The sequence below is a fragment of the Microcebus murinus genome, chromosome 12 (genome assembly GCF_040939455.1).
Source record: "Microcebus murinus isolate Inina chromosome 12, M.murinus_Inina_mat1.0, whole genome shotgun sequence".
In the NCBI taxonomy this organism is placed as follows: domain Eukaryota; kingdom Metazoa; phylum Chordata; class Mammalia; order Primates; family Cheirogaleidae; genus Microcebus; species Microcebus murinus.
Window position 1 is genome coordinate 34,702,099 of NC_134115.1, and position 15,550 is coordinate 34,717,648.

The 15,550-nt window shown below is 38.2% G+C and overlaps 1 protein-coding gene across 3 annotated transcripts in view; it reads left to right on the forward strand.

The window, feature by feature from the left end:
• IL33 (interleukin 33) overlaps positions 1-14,892 on the forward strand; it is a 44,191-nt gene extending 29,299 nt beyond the window's left edge. For all 3 annotated transcript variants that reach the window (XM_012738231.3, XM_012738210.2, XM_076008687.1), the window contains 6 exons: positions 6,933-7,073; positions 7,931-8,050; positions 9,727-9,852; positions 10,406-10,456; positions 11,311-11,405; positions 12,603-14,892. In XM_012738231.3, the coding sequence (XP_012593685.1) occupies positions 6,933-7,073; positions 7,931-8,050; positions 9,727-9,852; positions 10,406-10,456; positions 11,311-11,405; positions 12,603-12,818 (749 nt within the window). In that variant the 3' untranslated portion in view covers positions 12,819-14,892. The remainder of the gene's footprint in view (positions 1-6,932; positions 7,074-7,930; positions 8,051-9,726; positions 9,853-10,405; positions 10,457-11,310; positions 11,406-12,602) is intronic.
• The last annotated feature ends 658 nt before the right edge of the window (positions 14,893-15,550 follow it).

A 15,550-nucleotide genomic window follows, 5' to 3' on the forward strand; every position in this document is an offset into this window, starting at 1 on the left:
TGGGAACTACACCCTGATTTGCCTGCAACCAGCTAGGGCATTGGAGAAAGGAGTGCCCCGGGAAACGGGTTCTGCCAGGATCATGCCCCAACTGTAAAAAGGAAGGGCACTGAAAGAGTGAGTGTCCCCTTCTTAAGAGGGGAGATTACACTCGTCCTGCAGAGGCAGCGAACCCCCCTGTGCAGGCCCCCTCCATGCCCACAGACCTTCTGGGACTGCTTCAGTCCTACTGATGAGCCCTGGCTCTGGATTTGGCTCCACTTCACTATATCAAAATGGCCTAAGCCTAGGGTAACTCTCTCTATAGCAGGTAAGCAAATTAAATTTTTACTGGACACAGGGATCACTTACTCTGCTCTTCCTGAATTTCCTGGACCCCTATTTTCCTCTCCTATCTCCATTATCTGAGTGGATGGTAAAATACAACAGCCCCCCCCCTACGCCCCCCCCCCATACTTCACTGCGCCGTTGCTCACTGAGAGATCAAGTTTTATACACTCCTTTCTGGTGCTCCCCAATTGCCTCACCCATTGTTGGGAAGAGATACGATGGTATTAGGCACCCAACTCCTTTTGGCTTCCCCAGTTCCCTTCCTTGGGTTTTTAGGGAAAGCATTATCATACCCTCCTCAGAGCCTCCCATATCTTTGTTCCTATTGAGGTACCTCAAAAGGTGCCCCCTGAGGTGTGCAACACCAGCACCTCAGGAAAGGCACAACATAGACACCCCATTTCTATCTCCCTCAAAGACCCTACTCACTTATACCACAGGATTCAATACCCTCTTAAGCTAGATGACCTCAGGTGACTCAGGCCCCTAAGTTTCTATAGTCTGGCCTCTTTCACCTTACCAACTCTCCCTATAATATTCCTATCCTTGCATGAGGAAGCCTGACAGTTCCTACTGCCTGGTCCAGGACCTATGCATCATTAATGAAGCCATTATCCCCCTACATCCTGTAGTCTCCATTCCTTACACCCTGCTTAGTACTATACCACCCAAGACACAGGTTTTCACTGTCCTTGACTTCACAGATGCCTTCTTCACAATACCTTTCTCTCTTGACTCCCAAGATCTATTTGCTTTCAACTGGACTGACCTGACACAAATCATTCACAACAGCCCACGTGGACATCTTTGCCCCAAGTGTTCCAAGATAGCCCCCACCTCTTTGGACAGGCTTTCACCCAGGACCTGTATATACTCTCTCTACCTGACAGCTCACTTCTCCAGTATGTTGATGATCTCCTCCTTTGCAGTCCTGACCATCTTACTTCACTTCATAACACTATCACTCTCCTCACTCATTTAGCACATAAAGGATATGGGGTTTCATCAGGAAAGGCTCAGATTAAACAACCCAGAGTCACTTACTTGGGATCCCAGTTATCTCCAGGAAAGCAAGCTATACCGACCAGTGCAAATAATTTATTTCCTCTATGGATTCCCTGGCAGCCAAAAGGAATCTTAGAGCTTTTTGGGGGTTAACAGGCTATTTTCATATATGGATTCCCCAGTATGGGCTCATTGCTAAACCCCTATATGAGGCCCTCTGAGGCCCAGAACAAGAATCTTTAGATTGCAAGTCCCCTCTCCTGCAAGCCTTTAAGGGCCTGAATGCTGCACTGGGAGAAGCCCCTCTAGCCACTCCTAACCTCAGCCAGCCTTTCTATCTGTATATGCGTGAATAGGGGACAGTTGCTCTTGGGGTATTAGGACAAAAGACTGGATTGTAAGCTGTCACTTATTTCTTTTAAGAATTTGGATAACACTGCTAAGGGATGGACATCCTGTCTAAGAGCCCTGGCAGCCACAGCACTCCTTGTCCAAGAAGCTAACAAACTGACTTATGGATAGCCAACTCAGGTCTATACCCCTCATCAGGTTCTCAACATCTTAAACAACAGAGCTCATCACTTCCTAACCTCTATCTGTATTACTCAGTACCAAACCTAACTTATAAATAACTCTTCTATTATTCTTCTCCTATGTTTAGCTTTAAACCCCGCTAACCTGCTTCCCATTTCTCCTGAGCCCCTAGAACACGCCTGCCTAGGAATCTTGGAGGAATCCACTGCAGTAAGACCAGACCTCTCTAATTCCCAACTACCTTGCCCAGATCATAGTTGTTACATTGATGGGAGTAGCTATGTTTGAGATGGCTATCACAAGGCAGGATACACTATTGTCACCACTACTCATATAGCAGAGAGTGCTCCTCTACCATCTGGCACCTCTGCTCAAAAGGCAAAGCTAATCGCCCTGTTTCAGGCCTTACAATTAGGTAAAGATCAAAGAATAAACATCTACACTGACTCTAAGTATGCCTATCATATTCTACACTCTCATGCAGCCATCTGGAAAGAACAAGGACTTCTCACTGCACAAGGCACTTCTGTCAAACATGCTAATCTCATCCTACAACTCATACAGGCAGCTCAGTTACCTCAACAAATAGCTGTTATCCACTGCAAGGCTGCCCCTTTCAGTCTCCCGTTATCCATGGAGAATACTTTCCAAGACCCCCAAGTGGATACCTGAAACCATAGATAGTACAAACACTATATATACTGTTTTTTCATACACATACATACCTATGATTAAGTTTAATTTATAAATTAGACATAGTAAGAGATTAACAATAAATAATAAAACAATTATAATATATTTTAATAAAAGTTATGTGACTGCCTTTCTGTCTCTGTCTCTCTCAAAATTCATGTTCAAGTTTAATTGCAATTGTGACAAGAGGTAGGATCTTTAAGATGTGATTAGCTCACAAGGGCTCTGCCCTCATGAATGGATTAATGCCATTATCACAGGAGTGGCTTCCTGATAAAAGGATGAAATTTGACCCCCATCCTTTCTCTGTCTTGCACATTGTCTTAACATATGATGCTTTCAGGCATATTAAGACACAGTAAGAAGGTCCTCACCAGATGCAGCCCTTCAATCTTGGACTTCCCAGCCTCCAGAGCTCTGAACCTAATAAATCTCTTTTCTTTAGAAACTACCCAGCCTGTGGTATTCTGTTATGGTAACATAAAATGGAGTATATTTTAGGTTAGGGTAATTGTAGGTCATCCAGGTGGAGATGTCCAGAATTCAGGAGGATATATATAGAAATAGATAGAGATGCTTTAAGGTATCTGAGGCAAAATGCCCTTTGGAGAAACAACAACTGTTAGGAAGCTCAGGAGAAAAATTGAAGATAGAGTTACAGTTTGTGGCAGTTTGGGGAGTTATCTGCCTCTAAAAAGGCGATTAAAGTCATTGGAACAAATAAGACTGCTCAGAAAGAAACTTCAGAGCAAGAGGAGAAGGCAAAAGACAAAACCTTGGGGAATACCAACATTTTAGGAGCAGGCAGAGGAGGAGTAACTAATAGAGACTGAGGTAAACTGATCAAAGAGAAACAGAAGAACCTAAGAAGACTGATGATATGGCAATAAGGCAAGCGGGGTTCAAAGAAGGAAGAGGTTTCAAGAGTGAAATGACACAGATCAAGGGTAGTAAGCACTGAAAAGAGACCTTGGCAAAATAGGTGCTTGTGGAAGGAATGAAAAGTGAAGTAATTTACTTCTCTAGTTTCTGTCAACCATAGTCTGGTTCTTTGAGTGGCAGTATTAATGGAAGCTCAGCATTTGATCTCAAGGCCATATCAGAAGAAAGAGAACAAGTGGTTTGAGGAGAAGGAAAGAGAAGTTGTATTACTTTGCCTTCAAAGGAGGAAAAACCTTTAAGAAGACTGTTAGTCATGAGAGGTCCACCCTCATGAATGGAATTCATGGTGTTATCATGGAAGTGGTTAGTTATCACAAGACTGAGTTTGTTTTAAAAGCAAGTTCACCCAATTTCTTTGCTGTGTCTTGTGGGCTTATTTCTGCCTTCTACACTTCTGCTAAGGATGGCCTTCACTAGATGCCAGCACCATGCTCTTGGATTTGCCAGCCTCCTGGACTGTGAGAAATATGTTTCTTTTCTTTATAAATTACCCAGTGAAGAGTATTCTGTCATAGCAGCAGAAAATAGACTAAGACAACTGTTAATAAAGTATTGTATTAAATTAGTTGTCAGGAGAACAAGAGCAATGCTGACTTTGCTACTAGTTAGCTTTATAAATTATGTTGTAATTGTAAAGCCAGTAGTATATAAATGTGAGATACTGTAGTTGGTATCTTTGAATTATGAAGCAATGTTAGAGAGTTCCAGGTGTGAATATAATTAACAATATAATTAATAATTAATAACTATTAATGATATAATACATAATATAACAATATATAATATAACAAACAATAACTATAACTATATGATATGATATATAATAATATATAACTATATAATATATAATAATTAATAACTATAGATGTGAATATAATTAAGTGGTCTTCCCCTGTTCAGATAGTTGAAGATACTTAAAGGTAGCTGCCCATCTGAATTGGGGAGTTAAGATACGGAGAACTCAAAATAGTAGCTAATAAAAGTTTATTCCATTTGACTTTGAAAAGCATTATTTTAGGAAAACAAATATTCTGGAGAATTAAAAGAAATCATAGAGTCACAGAAAATTATTTTCTTTGATGAATTACTGTGAATTAAAATTTGACTATATTGTATAAATTCCTTGATAATTCATTTAGTATAATGTTAAAAGTTGAGATTCTACAACTCATGTTACAATTTGCTTTTCTGACTCTGAAAGCCTTTTAAAAATATTGAAGTAGCAAATTTAAGTTTTTACTTGAAATTCAAATTTTTCTTTGCTAAATGAAATAAGAATTACTGAATAATTAACTTTTTTACTTTAACTGATTTAATTTGAATTTGCATTTTGTTAGTCCCTCAAATTGCTGTGTAGCATATTTTTAGATGGAGGTAAGTGGATGGTAGTGGAAAGAAAACTTTGGTATTAGACACACTTTGGTCACAATTTCTCACCAGCCCTGTGACCTTGAGCAAATATCATGACTCCTGAGGGCCTCAGATAATCACCTGTTAAATGGAGATAATAATATCTATTTTGTAGGATTATTGTAAATGATTAAATGAAGAAGTATGTAAAATTATTAGCATAGTGAGTGGCTCACTGTAGATACTCAGTATATATCAATGTTAGGGTGGAGTGTTTGTGTCGAGCAGGTGTACCTGGGTTTGAGAAAAATTTCTCCAAAGATTAGGATAGAAAGAAGAAGTTTATTTAACTTTCCCAAAGTGAGAAAGGACCAAACACAAGAGAGGAAATGGAAAAGTATGTTGGCAGAGAGAATCAGGTATTTAGGCTTTTTATTTAGGAATTGTAAAACGGGGGAGGTGAAGATGATTTATGGCTGTAGCCAAATTAACAGGGTATTGTGAAGGCTATCTCCCCTCCCTTTCCTCTTAGCAGACAGATAACAACAGAAGTGGCTATCAGATGTCAAAGATCTTGTCTGCAATCTAGCCCTTAAGATAGGATTTTTGGGAGGATCTGAGGCCTGGCATTTGCACCTCTGCTGGCTATCCAGGGGCTTCTCAGGAACACCTTTAGGCTATAGAAACAGATTCTAAAGGCAGTTTTAGTCAATAGGTCTAGCAACTGTAGAAAAGAAAAATTTATGTTTCCTTTTTGTCCGCTGGGCTCCTTTTAGATGCTGTGAAAAAACAGCTCTGCAGGGTACCTGTTAGCTAGGAGGAAAGAGAGCTCATGGGATTGAGCTCTAGCTACCATTAGAAAATTATGGGAATAAATATTTTCCTGTTATTTCAGCAAGGCCACCTTTACAGTCAGGTTTTTAAAAAATTAAAAAAAATTTTTTTTTTTAGAGGTGGGATCTCACTGTCTTGCACAGGCTGATCTCAAACTCCTGGGCTTAAGTGATCCTCCCTCCTCAGCCTCCTGAGTCACTGGAATTACAGGCATGAGCCACCACTCCTGGCTTGGCAATTATTTTAATGTCAATAATCTTTATAGACTATAGCTATGCTTTCAATATTATTCAAAAGTATATTCTAGATAAGTAGAAAAGATTATAGATTTCATATGAATAAAAGTTCTCCCTCAGTTAGGCAAAGGTTTGTAACAGAAGGAATGGCCTGGAGAAAAAAGATTTTCTGTCTTTTTAAAACTTCCTCCACCCTTTTGGGAACTGCAGCCTGGCCTGCAAGCCTGTAGCAGGCTAAGTCTTTTGTTAAAACTCCCAGGTGGTGCCAGCACTGCAGCCCCTCCCCACCCCCCACTGCCCTGGCAGAATTCACAGGCTTTGTTTTTGCCAGAGATGAAACAATTAGAATAGTTAACTACAATAATTGCCTGAGGCCAAGATCCCTGCCTTTAAAAGCTCTATATTTCTGCCTATGTTCAGGAAATATGGAATTTTGAAACCATTAAACATCTACCATATTTCCTCCTTTGTCAGCAAAGTAAACTCTCTTTCCTTCCTCCTCAAACTGCTAGTCTTCATTCTTCTGATTCAGCCTCATGGACAAGGGGCTGAGCTTTCAGTAACAGGTTAATATATGTTGGATGTAGGCCCATACTCCCTTATATGGAATTCTGAAAACATTTTTTTCTAAAGACCTAAAGTTTTCATAATTCATTTGGAAGCAAAATATGACCTGAATTCATTTTGTCAGGTAAATCCTGATCTGAACTTACATGAGGTCTTTATTGCACTTTGTGTAAATTTTCCTGTGTTTCACTATAAAATCAACTAATATTTTATTATGGAGTTCTGCCCCAGTTCCTCCTGGGGGCACATATATTCAGTATATGCTCTATATTACAATCCTAAAATCTAAAAACTCTGAATTGTGAGACATAACTGGCCCCAAAGGTTTCTGATAAGATACTGTGAAGCTGAACTTGGTTTCTTGGCCTGCTATACTCAAGGTTTGTAAAAGAACAAAGGTGAATGGAATAAAACAATCTCACCATTTGTTTAATTGTTTAGAATCCCAGCAGAAGACTGAAGAAGTTTGCCATTTGTACTCTATGGAGCTACGATCTGGCCTTACCATAGAAAAGAGGGCCTGTTACATCAGGAAAAGAACCAGCAAAAGGCCTTCTTTAGGAAAGAACCCACCACAAACAGGTAAGGGGAACTGTATATTCCCTGGCAACAGTGGTGGGTATCTATTCGCATTCACCTACCACATTTAAATATATAATTTTTTTGTCACCCAAATATTCCTTCTGGGAAAGAATAAGGATGATGAACTGTTTTCTAGCCATTTTCAAAAGGGCATATAAAGAGATTTTTTTTTTTTTTTTTTGAGACAGATTCTCGATTTGTTGCCCAGGCTAGAGTGAGTGCCGTGGCGTCAGCCTAGCTCATAGCAACCTCAAACTCCGGGGCTCAAGCAATCCTCCTGCCTCAGCCTCCCAAGTAGCTGGGACTACAGGCATTCGCCACCATGCCCGGCTAATTTTTTCTATATATATTAGTTGGCCAATTAATTTCTTTCTATTTATAGTAGAGACAGGGTCTCGCTCTTGCTCAGGCTGGTTTCGAACTCCTGACCTCGAGCAATCCGCCCGCCTCGGCCTCCCAGAGAGCTAGGATTACAGGCGTGAGCCACCGCGCCCGGCCAAGAGATTTTAATAGCATGAGAGAAATGGTTATGTTATAATGTTAAGTGAAAACAGAGGATACAAAATTATATATGTTTACAATATTTTAAGTGATTTTTTTTATTTAAAGAAAGTAAACTAAAATGTTAATAGTGCTTGCCTTATGGGTGTTGGGATGAGTTTTCTTCCTCCTGCTCTCCAATGGGTGTGCCCAACTGGGGTGTAAGTGTGCCAAGAGATCCCTTCAGACCATGGGGTGACCAAAGCCCTGAAGTCAGTCACCACTGTCAGCAAGCAGCCTCCACTGGGAATCCTCACAGGGGCATTTGTGCAGAGTGGGGACTGACAGTCCACCTCTATCTCAACCCTGTCCTGCAGGTGGAAAAGAATCTCTGTCATTCACTGCCTATCGACAGCAGTCTACTGTGGAGCATTTTGCCTTTGGTGTGCCTGAGATCCAGAGACATACTAAAAGATTTCATGTTCCAAGGACCACAGGTGTGACTGGTCACAGGGTAGTGTGGGGGTGAGGAGGGAGGTAAGACACAGGACCCTGGCAAGTGCTACTCGAGGTGAAGCCCCAACTCTGTGTCTTCACTTGTATTAGAAACTTCTGTCCATTTGCAGCTGATGTGCCCATTTAATGGTATCCAAACTAGGTGCATGGTAGATGTTCTAGCAATGCATGTGCATTCTATAGTTAGCACTCCATCATTTTGAATGCTTGCTATGGACTATAATCCCATATACATTATTCTTGGTGAAATTATATTGTCCTTTTAACAAAAACATATAATCTGCCCAAATTTCAACATTTTGACCATGAAATAAAAGAAAGAGCTACTATAGTCTCTAGATATAATTTCAACACTTTACGCATTTTATTTTTTTATTTCTTTTCTTTTTTCTTTTTTTTTGACTAGGCTGTATGGTTACAATATGCATTTTAAATAGTAGTTAAAATGGTTTTAAATTTTATCACCTACTTATTCAAAGTTCCAAGTTGATGAGAGAATCACTAAGAAAACATGACCAGGAAATTGAATGTTGCCATTTCAAGTATTATTCCTGATATAAATTCCCAGAAGTAATACTGAAGTTCTTCATTAAGTATTTCTAAATCATTTACTTTGAATTCCATATAAAAATTCAATTTAATATTCTCCTTAATATTTTGTATATTATTTTTTTTTTTTTTTTTGCGACAGAGTCTCACTTTGTTGTCCAGGCTAGAGTGAGTGCCGTGGCGTCAGCCTAGCTCACAGCAACCTCAAACTCCTGGGCTTGAGTGATCCTTCTGCCTCAGCCTCCCGAGTAGCTGGGACTACAGGCATGCGCCACCATGCCCGGCTAATTTTTTATATATATATCAGTTGGCCAATTAATTTCTTTCTATTTATAGTAGAGACGGGGTCTTGCTCTTGCTCAGGCTGGTTTTGAACTCCTGACCTTGAGCAATCCGCCCGCCTCCGCCTCCCAAGAGCTAGGATTACAGGCGTGAGCCACAGCGCCCGGCCTTATATTATTTTTTCTTAGCATAATTCTATAATGTAAAGAAAATATGATTTTTTCTAAGCCCCATATAGGTAGTCCTTAAATCTGCTCCAGATTACCTCATCAGGCTGTAAAAATATTATCATTTTCTACACGTGCTGTGATATTTTAAGAAAAGTTGGGAGCAGTGCACTAAGTTTCCCTGCTATTTAGGCAGAGGATAGAAGAAGGCTCACACCTACATTCCTCAGGACTGTTGGAAATCTCTGAGTGATGCCACACCTTGTAGAAGGACATTTATTTATCCATGCCTATTGAAATACAGTCCCTTCTTTCTCACAGGGCCCAAACCACAGGGAGTCAGGAAGTGGAGGTTTCCTCAAGCAATGTCTATCACTTTCCATCTTCTTCCTCTCCACCAAACCCTCCCATAATATATTACATAGCCTTCCAGGGTCTTTGTGCAGGAGACTAGTACCTTTAAACCCATTCAGGTGTGACACCTCAGCCTTTGAGCTATGTGAAGCTTGTGCCAAAGACTTTCATCTATATAACAATGACAAAGTGTAGCTCAAATTGTTAAAAAAAAAAAAAAAAAAAATCCTTTGAGAAAGCATTTTTTTTTAAGTTGCCAAAAGAATTGTTCCTAACAATAAGTTTTTTTGAATTCTTAATGACAGGAATTTCACCTATTACAGAATCTTTTGCTTCCCTAAGCACATACAATGATCAATCCATTACTTTTGTTTTGGAGGATGGAAGTTATGAGATCTATATTGAAGACTTAAAAAAAGATGACAAGAAAGGTAGAATATTTCCTTTTGTTTATAATGATATAATGATGACTAGTATTTTTACTTTAAATCTACCAAACCATAAACAATGGATTAACTTAGACATGGCAAACAGATCATGCTAACTCCAAAGCCTTGACAGTAGATGACTGAAAATCACTATGTTGTGAAGGATTCAGAAGTGTAATCAGGGTTCATCAGGGAAGAATGTTGATATTGAGAATTGGCATCTATTGTGAGGGGTGAAAGGAGTGACCATATGTAAATTATCCATTATCTGTAAATTACCCACTGATCTCTCCAGCCTTATCAATATCACCAGAGTACAGCTTTCAATAAAAGAATATACCAATGCTATGAACAATATTTTAAATATTTTAATAACTGTGTTAAAGAATTCACCAGAGTACATTCATACATTTGAGACCTTTCCCAAAACACAAAAGTTTTGCTTTTATTGATATATAATAAATGAGGAAGATATTTTCTAATTTTATATGTATGTTGGAACTGAAAACTTTTGATAAAATATTTCACCAAAGGAATTTTATACATTATCTTTCAGAAAAGGTGTTACTGCGTTACTACGAGTCTCAGCGTTCCTCAAGTGAATCAGGTAGTTTGGAGGGCTGGGTAGCTGTAAATTGAATTCTTAAGTTTGGGGTAAAGATAAATCCAAAATCCTCCACAGGAAAAGAAGACAGTCTCAGAAGGTTCTCTCCAATCCAAGCTCATGGTAAAATTGTAGATTCTTAGAGAGTTTACTCCATCCCATCCATCTTACAGTTTAATAATTAGAAAAAAGATTTGGCTACATTTAATAGAGATCCAAAATAACAGTAGCTTAAGCTAGATAAACTTTATTTCTGTCTTTGCCAGGGCTAAAATAATAGTTCTGCTTAATAGGTTGTCCAGAACCTAGCTTCTATCTTGTGACACTGCCTGCCAACATGCATGGTTCAAGATTACTTGCTACCATGACCATGTCCAATCAGCAGAAAAAAGATAGAAGCAAGGATTCTCTTTCTCCTTAAGGGCACAACCTGGAAGCTGTACCTGACACTTTCTCTCACCTCCCATGGTCAGAACTTAGTCTTGTTGCTATACTTAGCCATAAGAAGGCAGGCTGGGAAATGTTCTATTATACTACAAGAAGAGGAGTTGGATATTGGGGGACAACTGTTAGTGGCTTTACATGTTGACAGGGATGCTGATGACCAGAGAAGTGCCCATTAGAGTCACAGTTTCCCAATTAGAAAGCATATAAGAAAACTTAACTTATCTCCAATTGAAAAGTACCCTCTACTTATCCAATGACTCTTTAGTTTCATTTGAGTACAAATATTTCCAAGATACCTTTTGGTGAATGAAATAGTTATTTTAGACTCTTTTCCTGGGTGTTAAATTCATTTAAATAAAGATGAGTTATAATTCTTAATTCTTTATCATTTGCAATTTCTTAATTGTAAGGTGATGATGTCGATGGTAAAATGTTAATGGTAAACCTGGGTCCTCCTACGAAAGACCACTGGCTGCATGCCAACAACAAGGAGCATTCTGTGGAGGTAACAGAAATATGATTCTATAGCTGTCACGATTGACTCCACTCAATTGTGTAGATTTGGGTGTTGGGGTATTTTGCAGGACTTTGTGCTATTGTACATAAAACACAATCAGATACTACTAATGACTTGTTTCTGGAATAGGGAGGGAAATGGCATGTATGGGCTTGCTACTGAAAGTCTGGTCTCTACCAGCAGCACTATATCACCTGGGAGCTTGTAAGAAATGTCAAATTTCAGGCTCCTCCAGAACTTCATCAGAATCAGCATTTTAACAAATATCCAGGAGATTCATACATACATTAAAGTTTGAGAAGCACTGCTATATAGAAGGATATCAAATTCTATTTGGCTTTAGAAACTACTATGTTCTTCTAGGAAGTGTTTCTTTGTATAATATAGTTGTCTTAAGCAAATGCAAAAATAATTACACACTCTGAGCCTGCTTAAGGGAAGGTCATAAACATTTCCATGTGCCAAGATTTACAAATAGCCTAATAATCTGCATTCCCATCATAGGATTCTGATCATGTCATATTCTTCTTTAGTTAGTAAATAGCATTATTATATTGGTCATAATGAATAATTACAAATATCTTGAGGAACAAATATAAATATCTTGAGGAACAAATAAGCCAAAGGTAGAGACAAGAAAGAAAACAGGAGAGTATAATATAGAACAGTGGTCCCCAACCTTTTTGGCACCAGGAACTGGTTTCATGAAGACAATTTTTCCCTAGACGTGGGGGTGGGGTAGTGACAGAGCTCAAGCAGTGATGCGAGCAATGGGGAAGGGAGTGACTATAAATACAGATGAAGCCTATATGTCTGTAAGTACATTAGGGATTGACTGATCTAGAAAGCTAGCTAGACTGAAAAACTGAGGCTGAGGCATGAGAGGTAAAGCAAAATGCCCAAGATAGTACATGTCAAAAGAGGATACAAATCCAGAACTGCTGCATGCAGATCTGGTCATTCTAAGCCATACTGCCTCTCTTTGTGAATAAAATCAAATCCACCCCTTACCTCTTTGGCTCCCTATTCACTTCTTCCTCCCTCCCCTCCCCTAATCACTAAGCATGCTTGCTAGAGATAACAACTCAAAAATAATTATTTCCTTTTAGTTTCTAATACAGGGTGGTAAAGTTGACTCTGAACTTCCCATTCACCTACTGATCATGTTCTTTCTTGTTTCCTCAGCTCCATAAGAGTGAAAAACCATTGCCGGAGCAGGCCTTCTTTGTCCTTCATAAGCAGCCCTTCAAATCTGTTTCATCTGAATGTGTTTCATTTGAATGTAAGAACTATCCTGGAACATATCTAGGTGTAAAGGATAATCAACTTGCTCTAATTAAAGTAGACTGTTCTGAGAGTTTGAGTAGTGAGAATATCATGTTTAAACTCTCTAAAACTTAATGTGATGGAAAGCTGTGGGTCTTGGATTGGGTAGCCCAAATGCCACCCACTGGAGAAGGAATGAGAGGTAAAGAGATGGGCAACATGCAAGGGAAATTGAGAGTGCTTAGCATGCTATGGAATGTTTTCTTTCTTATGTAAAAATATTTTTTTCTTGTCCTTCAGTTCTGTTTTGTATTTCCCTCTGTATAACTGCATATTCAATACAAGCATCAATGTATTAAGTAGAGTATTGGCAAAGAAACTGCAAACATACAGTTTGTAGAAAGAAAGAACTTCATATTTAGAGCTGAGACCTTTGGGGAGAGTAAGGGCAACAGATCAAGTCTCTCTTTAGACAGGGATCCATTTTAAAGAGCTACATAGAAAAATCATTTTCCCTGGTTCCAAACAACAGGCTCAAACAGTAGACCTGCTAGTAAAAGGAAGACCAGATACAAGATAGATTGACCATTTCTCAACTGGAATAAAACACCAACTTTGTTAGCCAACACTCAGATCAGCTCTCTCTTACTCTAAGGGGTTATGGAACTTTGAATGCCTACATGGCTAGCCAGGTAATATAAATGTGTGAAAATACAACAATAGAAAAATTAAGAAAAATAAATCCAGTATTTGTAAAGTGAATAATTTCATTACTAATTCTTTCATTTTTAAAATTCTGGTTTTACATACTGAGTTTAAGCAAGGAATTCTTACATTAGGAAGTAAAATAAATTTTAATTCAGACATAACATTTTATTTATTGAGAATATCTAGCAAATTAAAACATTAAAAAAAAATACTGAGCTACAATATATTTTAGGGCACCCAAGTACCATGGAATCCAAGTACCATAGTGAGACCAGAAGTCTTCTAACCTACTAGAGCCTAGATGAACTACAGAACTAACATTAAAATTTCATCAACTCACGGACCCTCATATCTGTGGCATACTATCTCTTCTGACTCTGTCTTTGATGTACTACTCACTGTCCCCTTGGACTAAGTTTCTTCTAATTCTTCCTATGTACACAAGTCTTTTCATTGTCCAGCTTCCTGAAGCCCCTGCTTACTGTGGAATATTCATTTCACTTCTGTTTCTTCTCCATTTCTTTTGACTAATCTTGTCCTTGATATAGGCTTTGCACCCCCTGGGCTTTATTCCTATATCACCTGACCTTTGGATGCCAATACCATTATTCTGCTTTGTCTATCTGATATTGTAGAATTTTAGATAAACCTATTAATGGAAATATTTTCTGTTGAATATCTTTGTGTTTTACTGTTACTAAGGTGGTAAAATTTATACTCGTTCATATAATAACTTTTTTAATTATTAAAGGAATATTTTTTGCTTATTTTAAAGCCTTAACAATTTCTACTACAGTTTTTCTTAGACTTAACATTTACAATATCATACCTGTAATCTTAGCACTCTGGGAGGCTGAGGTGGGAGGTTGGCTCAAGGTCAGGAATTCAAAACCAGCCTGGGCAAAAGCAAGACCCCATTTCTACTAAAAATAGAAAGAAATTAATTGGCCAACTAAAATACAGAAAAAATTAGCTGGGCATGGTGGTGCATGCCTGTAGTCCCAGCTACTCGGGAGGCTGAGGCACGAGGATTGCTTGAGCCCAGGAGTTTGGGGTTGCTGTGAGCTAAAGTGCCATAACACTTTAGCCTGGGCAACAGAGTGGGACTCTGTCTCACACACACAAAAAAGAAAAAATCCACTTACAATAAATGTTAAACATAATAACAGAATACTTAAGAAATATGGCCTTTTCCGAAAGTGTGGGCTTTGTAGTTTTTAATTTGTTGAAACCTACTGGATATAATTGCTGATAGAATATAAGATAAAAGAGGCTAAGAATTACTATACAAGGGTCTTACAATTATAAAACAATGTATCTTTGTTTCATTACTTTGCCAATAGTTTTACCAAACAAAAATAAAAGCAGCATCTATATCATCCTCTCTGAAAAAAAACTAAATATTGACCATGTACCTCTGTTTATACTTAAAATTATTATTCGATAACCAAATATATCTATGCTGTTTATATTCTTAAATAAACTGTATTTTTCAAAAGTATGTGAGACAATAATGATTTTATCATAAAATGACTTGATTTTCTGAAATTCTTAAGTGAAAGTAAGCATACCCCAATCCACCAATGTTGGTGTCTGAAATAGGGCATTTCTCTGATATTTTTGGCGATTCAAAACTAAGTAAGGTTTTCAAGTGAAGGGATTGTGTGTTTTTCACCTCTGTATTCTCAGTGCTTATCATGGATGCTGGCACAAAGGAACTGTTCAGCGACTTTTACCCAAGATTAAACAGCCAATATTTAACTGCACCAGAACTTTGACCTGAGACTTTTGACTCCTTATTTAGATACCTTTAAACTAGGCTAACTTATTTTCTGTGTTTCATTTTCCTTTTTTAAAAAATACTTTCCACCATCCTTACAGTCAAGGTAATTTGATTAAAATATTCACACATGTGATAGCAGTTTGTCACATGCATCTGTTTAGATGGCCTATAACATACATTACTAGAAGGAACTTGTTCATTTTATTGTATCAGAAATAATAATTGTGTCAAAACTTACTTTCCCTTATTTTATTTATATTCTTAGATTTTTATGTATGTATTGGATACCTTAAAATATTGTCAAGAAAAGTTTATTTGAATGAGTAAAGTGACTTACGATTAGGGAAAAACTGAATTCAGAGTTGAGATTGAAGGG